This window comes from Durio zibethinus, chromosome 1 (assembly GCF_047325235.1).
Source record: "Durio zibethinus cultivar Kanyao isolate XHJ-2024 chromosome 1, ASM4732523v1, whole genome shotgun sequence".
NCBI classification, from domain to species: Eukaryota; Viridiplantae; Streptophyta; class Magnoliopsida; order Malvales; family Malvaceae; genus Durio; species Durio zibethinus.
The window spans coordinates 9026779-9037451 of record NC_143162.1 but is presented as its reverse complement, the minus strand read 5'-3'; the positions used below and the strand labels follow the sequence as shown (position 1 = coordinate 9037451).

Below are 10673 nucleotides of genomic sequence, written 5' to 3'. Positions count from 1 at the left end.
CCAAAGTGCATGAGAAAGAGGCTGATCCTAATGACACATTGGGTAATGTTGGGCTAGAACTATTTGATGATCTGTGTCCCATTGAGGTGAAGTTTAGTGTTCCTGTCATGAACTTTGGCTCACAGGAATTAGACTCGTACAAGATATTGAAAAGGCAGTTCTCGAAGTGGCAAGAACGTTTTAAACCATACCAGCAAATGTGCATGAAGAACAATATTAATTTCAAAAGAGGGCATGATATGCTGTGGTGGAGTGAGTTTCATCTTTTACTTTTAACTATAACTTAGAACATAGTTTGCTTTCCCTCCTTATTTGGCTTAGAGTTGTTGTAAGATGAGATAACAGTAACTGTGATAGTGATTAGAACATAGAGAGCAGAGTCCTTGACACAAAGTAGGCTTTCGATTCATTTTCCTTGTGAAAATATGGCCTTTTTAGTTGGTTATTTTTGTCGATTTATTCCTTGTTTGTTGGATGTTTGAAAGCAGAGCTTGTTCTAAGATATTGTAAACGGTCAATTTAGTTTGTAAATATCACATTATCAATGATCAAAACTAGTTTCTTCCCCTGATGCACCGATCAAGTGCCCGCAAATTTAGCATCTCTATATTTTAATGTGGTTTCTGGTGCATGCATGATTATTAAAGGATCTCACATCATGTTGCTTGTGTCAAACAAATTGGCAAGTATATTGAACTGATATGTCGAATCAGCATAGAACGTAAGGAAGAAACGAAACAGAAAAAAAAAAAAAAATCAGAAAGGAATCGCCTAACATAGCATCTCTCATTCTCCATCAATATCTAAACAGAATCGTAGAAGTCAGTCCAAATCGGTGTCGCACAACTCTTTTTCGTTTGGCAGGCAGCAATATTCTTCTGAAATTAGCTGAGAAACGAATGGCCTTTGTTGCAATGTAGGAACATTTTAAATTTGTAATAAATGAGGATCTTGTTGCAAAATATGAATCCAGCCATATAGACTCATTATTAAGCCATAACTTCGACTGATTTTTTAATGGAATTTAGCATCGGGCCTTGTGAGCAAGTCGCATAGTGCTAACTTTGAACTGATCCTATTAACTCGGTTTACGTTGGGCTACTTCTCATCCTGTTGCAGGCGTAAAATTTCGAGTCTGCCAATGGACTAATTGTTATGCTATGATAAAAATGGCGCATTTGATTGAATTGAATTATATATGAAGGATGATACAACGAAGAAAAAAAAAAACATTCCAACAACTAATGATACTGAAAAAGGGTTATTAAAGGAATTCCTAGTAACTTTTTTCTTGAAACCGGACAGTTGTAAGAATACTATACTATGAAACAACAATTTTTACAAAGATTTTAAGAGGTTTAAAGATAGTGGCAATGCTTTGGGTGTATACAACATGGGAAGCAGGTTAGGTTATTGGAAAGCCTTCACTGAAGCCAGTCGAACCCAGAATCGGTTAGCAGACCCTAGCTTTGGGTCTGTTATTATGGGCTACCGAAAGATACTGGTTGGTCTGATGCAATTTGGGCTTTGAGCCTAGTTCTAGGATCACTGTAATAGCATGGGAGTGGAGATCATCTTTACTCCAACACATTCGAAGAAATTTCCACCGCCATAATCGGCGTTGACTAGAATATCGTTGTACGGTTGTAGACTTTGAGAGAGAGCAAACTTGGGCTTCTAACTCGGTCTTAAGTCATAGAAAGCTGCGTAGTTTGTTGGTACCTGAATATCCAAATCCATCAGAATAGACTTTTTAGGGGGTTTGGTCTCCCTGTGCCATAAACCAACGGAACTTGTCATTATAATCTAGGATCTATTGACAATAGATTGGAGTAGGATGGTCCTCCACAATTTCGTCCATGTTTTTAATTTTTTTTACACATTATTTAGCAACTATATAGGCCTCCCTTTTGAAGAGCATGGGTTTGATATTGATGCAATTTATTCACGACGGTTAACTTAAAGATTTGTTTTCTACTTAAAAAAGAAGAAATTGAAGCCTGCAATATGTGTACACTTCTGATTCGGGTACTTGAGGATCCAAAAATTTGACCATAGGATAAATTTTTATTGTTAAATTCTTGGTGTCATAGTCGTTGACATAGCACTCCTATTCTTCCTTTAATGTCTAAATCTCATTATTACTCAAGTTGAGGTCCAAATCCTTAGCCTAATGTTTTTCTATTCTTGACAACTTTCGATGTAGTCATATATACAATACTTAAAACGTATAATTAAATCCCCAATAGTCATTGAATTTTATTCTCTCCACATTGTCTATCATTTCTTATCATACATTGGTTGATATTGACTTGTGTACTGAATAAACTGTATTATTTGCAACTTGCGGGAGAAAAATGGATTAGAACCTTTTTTCTTTTCTCTTTTATTAATTTTTTTTATGACAGTGGCTGGTAAGATTGTCAATACGGAGATAAGAACGTGCAACTTCTGTGGTCTGACAAATGTTCTATAAATAATGGCGATGGCTTGTCCTTCAATATACAGCCATCCTTTTATAGCAATCTGATTTTCCATACTCAAGCGAGTAGTTTTTTTTTTTTTTTTTTTTAAATTTTCGCCAATTATCCAGTGACTCCTTCTAAACCAATCATGTTGCTGTTGTTTTCACTTTTATACAAGAAACCAGTTTCAAATTTCTTATTGCTGTTCAATACATTGCTTTTGTCATGGATCATCACTTGGCTGCATTCACATTCTCCTGTAGTTGCAGCTACCATTTTGAATGGAAATGAGACAGACAGGGTAGCTTTATTCGCCATCAAAGCTCAAGTAACTCATGATCCACTTGGGTTAACAAGCTCATGGAATGATTCTCTCCATTTCTGCAACTGGACTGGAGTCATTTGCGATCAACAGCGTCAGAGAGTAATCACCTTGAACCTTGGCCATTATAACTTGGTAGGTTCTCTCTCTGCTTATGTAGGAAACCTCACTTTTCTTAGAGGTATCAGCCTTGAACTGAACCACTTTCATGGTGAAATTCCGCCAGAAGTTGGCCGCCTAAGTAGGCTCAGATACTTGAATTTGTCTAACAACTCCTTTTCAGGAGAGATCCCAGCCAATCTATCTGGCTGTTCTAACCTCATTTGGCTTCGTTTGGGGTTCAACAAGTTGATTGGAAAGATACCATATCAGCTTGGGTCATTGCAGAAGCTTGAGAGAGTTCAGCTCCACTACAACAATCTTAGTGGACCAATACCAGCTTCGTTAGGCAACCTTTCTTCTGTTAGGTCTCTGTCCTTTGCAGTTAACAGCTTGGAGGGAAGCATACCAGATTCCCTGGGACAGTTAAAGACATTAAATTTTCTTGGATTTGGCGTGAATCAGTTAACTGGTGTTGTTCCTCCCTCAATATACAACCTATCATCTATAACCACATTTACTTTGCCATACAATCAACTCCATGGAACTCTGCCATCAAACTTGGGCTTCACTCTTCCTAATTTGAGCATCCTGAATATTGGTCACAATCTATTTACTGGAGCCCTTCCAGCATCTTTATCCAATGCTTCAAATCTCATCGAGTTTGATATCAATGGGAGCAATTTCACTGGGAAGGTTAATATTGATTTTGGAGGCTTACCAGGTCTTTGGTGGCTGGTTCTTGCTTCTAATCCCTTAGGGAGAGAAGAAGCTGATGATCCAGATTTCTTGAATTCTTTGACTAAATGTAGAAATTTGCAGATATTGGATCTAAGTTATGACCAGTTTGGTGGGGTTATTCCTAATTCTATTGGTAATCTCTCAACTGAACTTGTCCGATTGAGATTGGGAGGGAATCGGTTATGGGGAAGTATCCCTACCGGGATCAAGAACCTAGTTAACTTGACTGAGCTAACAATGCAGAAAAATAACTTGACAGGCAACGTTCCCACAGTCATCGGCAACCTCACGCTGCTACGGCTGCTTGATTTATCTGAAAATCAGTTTTCAGGGAATATTCCATCATCCATAGCCAACATACCCAAGTTATACAAGCTTCATCTGCAAAAGAACAAATTTACTGGGAGCATTCCTTCCAGTTTTGAAAATCTTAATTCCTTGCAAGACCTGGATCTTTCCCAAAATTGCCTTAATGGAACTATACCCAAGAATGTTATAGGCCTTTCTTCTCTAACAATATCCTTGAACCTAGCTCAAAATCAACTAATTGGTACGTTGCCTTCTGAAGTGAGCAATCTAAAAAATCTTGGTTACTTGGATGTTTCAGACAATCATTTGTCTGGAGAAATTCCTAGTGGACTAGGCAGTTGTGTAACCTTGGAACACCTCTACATGGAGGGTAATTTGTTTGAAGGAACCATTCCAAATTCTTTTAGATCCCTGAGAGGACTGCAGAACTTGGATCTTTCAAGGAACAACTTATCAGGCCAAATTCCTGAATATCTTCAGCACTTTTCCCTTGTGACTTTAAATTTTTCTTTTAATGAGTTTGAGGGCGCTGTGCCAACCACTGGTGTTTTCAAAAATGCAACTGCATTTTCTTTTGTGGGAAATAAGAAGCTTTGTGGAGGTATACCAGAATTGAAGTTGTCACCATGCAGAAATAGTAACTCAAAGAAAGGAAAAATGTCTCAAAGACTCGAGTTTATTATTGGATTACTCTTTGGACTGCTGGGGCTCGTGTTAATCATGTCTCTTCTAATTGTTAATCGATTAAGAAGGGTGAAAAGAGAGCCTGCAGTACCTCTATCGATCGAGAAGGATTTGCTTCTAAAAGTCACCTATGCGAGTCTCCTTAAAGCTACTGATGGATTTTCTTCCGAAAATTTAATTGGCACAGGCAGCTTTGGCTCTGTTTACAGAGGAATTCTTGATCAAAACGAAACCGTTGTTGCAGTGAAAGTACTCTATTTACATCAAACAGGAGCTTTAAAGAGCTTCATGGCTGAATGTGAAACTTTAAGCAATGCTCGGCACCGCAATCTTGTAAAGCTATTAACTGCTTGCTCAAGTGTTGATTTTCAAGGAAATGAATTCAAGGCTCTGGTCTATGAGTTCATGCCTAATGGGAGTTTGGAGAGTTGGTTGCATCCATTTCCAAATGCAGGTGGAAATGGTGTGGAAGATGATCTGAGGATTTTAAGTCACCTCCAAAGAGTAAACATTGCCATTGATGTTGCCTCTGCTCTAGAGTATCTCCACCACCATTGCCAAACCCCAATTGTTCACCGTGATTTAAAGCCCAGTAACATCCTACTTGACAACGACATGACTGCTCATGTCAGTGATTTCGGGTTAGCAAATTTCATTTTAGAAGCCACCGAAAGGTCTCATCCGAACCAAAGCAGTTCAGCTGGACTGAAGGGAACTATCGGTTATGCTGCACCAGGTACCCTTCATTTCCCTTTTCTACCGTAAAATTGAAAAAAAATTATTTTTTTACACAAATAATATTACACCAAAATTCGAAGTTGGATCTTTCAATCTAAATTGACAAAATATAATTTTTGTTTCTCAGATGAGATTAGATCATATGAAGCAATAGAATATAATATATTCTTGTAAACCAATTTTTTTTTTTGTCTTTTACATGCCTATCTGTCTAATTGCCAGAGGTGCCATATATTTGAGTTTTGTAGAGTACGGTATGGGAGGTAAGGTTTCAACATATGGTGATATATACAGCTATGGGATACTCTTGTTAGAGATGTTTACTGGGAAGAGGCCTACTGATGAAATGTTTAAAGATGGACTGGATCTCCATAATTTCGTTAAGACAGCATTGCCTGAACGAATATCAGAAGTTGTAGATCCATTATTTGTTGCAGGAGGGGGAGGGAAAGAAGAAGAAGAAATAACAAATGAAGACATTTATATCCTAGCAGACATCAAAAAGGACCAACTGCAAGATAGCTTGACAGAAATACTCAGAATAGGAGTTGCTTGTTCGGTGGAATCACCTAGAGAGCGAATGAAACTTAGTGATGTTCTCAAAGAATTGCAGCTAGTCAGACGTCTTCTTCTTGGATCCACGGTTAAATAAGATCATGAAATAGAATTTGGAATTGAACCTCTTCTTTGAAACGTCTGAGACTGTTTTGTTCTGTTGCTAGAGTCTGGGATTTTGTATATGAAATTTGAAGCCATAGACTCAGTTCCTGTTCCTAATTGCCCCATATGCAAAATTAAACTCACTCGAGAACACATAATTATATAATACTTCTGGACTATAAGAAAACACAAAAGTTAATAGTAATAATTAGCAACATTGTCTGCGCGTTGATGCTTGCTAAAATTTTTTATTTGTAACTAATAATGTTTACGATGAATTTATAATTTCGTTTATAATTTTTTGAAAGAGTAATGCTAAATGAAAATTTATTAATTAATTTATATATAATATATGCATTTCATTTTTATAACTTATATAATAAATCAAAACTATATCTGTTTTTTTAAATTTATCTTTATAAATATAATTAAAAATATTAAAATAAACGATTAAAAAACTAAAAAAAAAATAAAAAAAACCCAAGAAAAGAAACAAAAGTAAATAGAGCCAAATAAACGTGAATAATTTTACTTAAAAATGATAATGAGTTGAGTAAGGATGGATTATCTCAATTTCAACATGACATTGGGTTATTATTTAAGATAAACTCCATATACATTCTGTGGGATTCGCGTTTTTCACATTCATCTTTTGAAATTTTTTTTTTTCACTTATAATCTTATGATTAACACCGTTACCAGAAAAGCTTACGGTGATTAGCGCATGTTTTGCACATGCTCAAGTTAAATAACTTGAAATTTAAATTATACCCATGTTTTAACTATTCATTAATTTTAATTTTTTTTTTTCACGTTTTCTTTTTCTCTCTCTTACTAACCCATTCAATCAATTAACTTCTCTCATTTTCTGTATCACCCATTCACCCAATCCTTTAATCGTTCAATCCTTCAATCTCTTGTCAGCCCACATAATCCTTCAATTATAATTTTGAAGCCAACCCAAATCAGAGCTACACAAATTTTTTTTTGAAGGCACCGTCTTAATGACCCAAGGGTAAGATTCTTTTAATTTGGGAGGTTGAGAATTTGGGTTTTAAATCTGGGTTTCTTGATATTTGTGATGAAATTAGGTTTTATTTCTTTGTTTTAATGATTCTCGATGAAGGATTTTTGGATTTGGATTTTATTAGATTTTATGATAGAAGTTAGGATTTTTTTTTTTTATGATTTGGGTTTGTTTAGTTTTGTGATGATATAATTTGAGTTTCTTTAAATTTAAGGTAAATTTAAGGTATTTATATCTGAATATTTTAAACTTGTGAAGATTAGAAGTAGGATTTTATGTGGGAACGAAAAGAGGAGTTTTTTTTGGAGAATTCTTCATGGGTGATGAAACATTTGATACAATGAACCTTGATTTGAATTTGGATCATGCTCATGAGATAGGCTAGAATTAATGTTGAAAGAAAGTGTGAATTGAGATGATTGGATTGATAACCCATTTGATAGGATTAGAGAAGCTTTTAGGTGTAGATGGTGAAGATGGTAGCAGCAAGCAGGTTCAAATCCCTACTACAACTTCCAACCCTTTGTGGAATCATGTTGAGCTTTGGTTTCCTTTTAAGCATTTAAAAATTTTTTTTTTCTATGGTATGGGTGAATTTTGAAATTTTGAGTTAACAGTAAAGGTGTTAATGTCTTTCTCTTAACTATTTAATATTGTAAGTCTTTCTATGATGAAAGTCAATCTCAAGGGTATAAATGAGAAAAAAAAAATCGTCAAGTGAAATGGAGGCCTTTTAAATACATCACAAAATTTTTTTTATATATTTTAAAAAATTTCTTCTAAAAATACCCATATAGCAAATATAAATTTTAATCTTTAATAAATGATAAAAATATCTTTAATAACTTATACATATGAAAATCACTTTTGTATATCTCGTAAATAAATTTTTAAGAATTATATTGTGTTTTTGAAAATTCATTTTTCAAAAAAAAAAAGTGATTTTTGAAAATATATTTTCTAGAATATAATATAATTCTTGAAAATTCATTTCAAAAAATGCATAAATTTTTGTTTAAATATATATTTATTTATAAACTTTTGATAACGTTTAATTTTAATTTAAATAAAATAAATACATTTAATTTTAAAATAAATACTACTAAAATAAATCAACTTCTTTATCAATTTGGCATGGGAAAATCGAATGTACCACTAATAATGTTATCAGTAGACTGATAATCTAACAGTAAAGATTGATAGTCGAAAGATTAAAGATTTTTATTGTCTGATTTGCCAGTTTGTTGATTACATTGTTAAGGTCAATGTTCTTTATATGCTCAAGCTCGGATTAGCATGCATGTACACATACAAGTCATTGATATGCTGATTCTTACTTGATCATATATGCGAATAGAATAGACATGTTAGTTCTCAAGTATGCATGAGCATAAAGGTGTTTTGTCTAAAATTAGAAAATCAAGAATACCTTTTTACTAATGCAAAATCAGAAAATCAAAAAATAGTGTTTTAGGTTTTTTGGAAACTCAAAAGAAAGAATAAGTTTATGCCATACATGTTGAGAATATCAATTTTAATTTCATTCACACATATGATCAAGTAAATGAGTTCATAAGCGCATAATTAAGGTTTTTAGTAATTAAAAGTGAAATTGAGTTTTTCAAAAATAAATATACGAGAAGATTGAAAGATTCTCAAATATCCAAATTTGAGAATTTTAGAGTCCTCTAAAAAATAAATATCCAAACATTTTTTAGGCTTCTAAAAAATGAATATTCGAGAATCTTAGGAAATGAATATTCGAGAATCTTTAAAGCTTATCGGATATTTATATCCAAAAAATCTCAAATTTTTTGGATATTTATTTTTTATAAACTCAATTTTAGAAAGTGAAAAGAGAATAAGAAAGAAAGGGTAGGAATGAAAAATAGAAAGTGAAGGGTGAGGTGTATTTAGTAGAAATAGGAAATTGAGTTTTGAATTTGAGGTGTATTTAGAAATAAGATATATAGAGTAATACATGAGGTGTAAATAGGGTTTATGTGAGAAAATCAAATACTACAAAAGGGTGTGTGTGAGGTTTATCTTATTATTTTTGACACCTAATCATGATCCAACATGCATATGTATAATCAACATTTTATCCAACTTAACAAAAAAATTCAATAGTCTAACATTCACGAAAAAAATTATTTTTTAACATAAGTTATTTCTTGATTGTATATAAATATAAATTTTTTATTAAATATAAAATTTTAATTATATATTTTGTTTTGTCATTTTTATTCATTGATTTTTCATTGCAAAAAACAAAAGACGAAATGTAATAAAAGAACTAAATGAAGGTGATATAAAATAATAACTTTATTAACATAATACATATATAAATATAAAATTAAATATATAATAAAATATTTTATATATATGATCGGATGGCTTATAACAAAGTATCCTAAATCCACTTTTGAATTGTTTTTGTTTTTTATTGAAAAAAAGATTCGACTTGATTTAATGTCAATTTTTACAAAAGCATTCATATTGAATTGAGATGGATCAGGTCAGCATCAAATGACTCATTTTGTTATAAAATTGATTTAATTAAAAAAACGAAAAGAAAAACAAATGAAGATTTACATGGACACCATTATTGGCATTATTTCCTTATGAAATTTATCTAATAAAAAATTAAGCGAAAAGAGAGAAAAAATTAAAAAGAACAAAAATCATCTCTTATGAAATCGAATCGAATCAAAATTTATTAGGTACAAATTGTTTTGTCATCTCTATCCATTGGCTCTTTTTGTTACAAAATTTATATAATAAAAAATAAACTAAAAAAATCAAATTGGGTTGTCGTATATAAACCTTTAATTAGTTTTTGTTTACCAATTTACTTAAATAAAAAATTACAAAAAAAACATAAAGTGTCACATTGATACTTTGAATGAGTGTAAAATAAAAATTAAAATAAGTAGAATTCATATTAAGAATGGATGGATGGATGAATAGATTACATGTTAATTATTTATAAATATAGAATTTTTATCTAATTAAGATCTTAAATAATAATTTAATTAATAAAATGAATATAAATATATATCAAATAAAATAAATAATTAAAAAAAAATTTTAAATATACTCAAGGTAAGATGTAAAATTTTAAACTCGCCTCCAATTGGACTCCAATTTAAAAAAAAAAAATCTTAAACTGATCCAAATTTTTTTAAAATCTTGCATATATTGGATGGGAACAAATCGAATCCTGAGTTGTTTTGTCATTCTTGTATCTGTTGAAAACAACAAAGAAAATGGTGGTAAAAAAAAAAACTAAATGAGAATGACACATGGATTTATTAAATTAAGATAATAAATAATAATTTTATTAATATAATATATAATATATATATACAAAATTAAATGAATAATAAAAAATATATTTATATATACCTAGGAAACATGAAACATTTTAAACTTGCATTTGACTTATCTCTAATTTTTGGAAAAAATTGATCTGATCCAAAAAAAAAAAAAAAATAAAACAATTGGATTCGAATAAATTAAAACCTACAAGATACGGATTGTTTTGTCTTCTATCTTTAAATTGGTAGTTTTTCAAAAATTTATTCACCATTTCTTTTTATTGTTAAATTTATCTAATTAAAAAAAG

At 31.8% G+C, this 10673-nt stretch overlaps 1 protein-coding gene across 1 annotated transcript; it reads left to right on the top strand.

The window, feature by feature from the left end:
- The first annotated feature begins 2493 nt into the window (after nucleotides 1-2493).
- On the top strand, nucleotides 2494-6130 carry LOC111310658 (putative receptor-like protein kinase At3g47110). The gene is made up of 2 exons (XM_089761533.1): nucleotides 2494-5356; nucleotides 5607-6130. The coding sequence occupies exons 1-2, from the start codon at nucleotides 2614-2616 to the stop codon at nucleotides 6008-6010; spliced, it is 3147 nt and encodes a 1048-aa protein (XP_089617659.1). The 5' UTR covers nucleotides 2494-2613; the 3' UTR covers nucleotides 6011-6130.
- Nucleotides 6131-10673: the final 4543 nt, after the last annotated feature.

What these genes read in the sequence shown, in the direction of transcription:
- LOC111310658 (XM_089761533.1), top strand. Translation starts at nt 2,614, where the DNA reads ATGTTGCTGTTGTTTTCACTTTTATACAAGAAACCAGTTTCAAATTTC. An exon ending in TATCGGTTATGCTGCACCAG is followed by an intron (nt 5,357 to 5,606) that starts GTACCCTTCATT and finishes TGAGTTTTGTAG; the next exon opens with AGTACGGTATGGGAGGTAAG.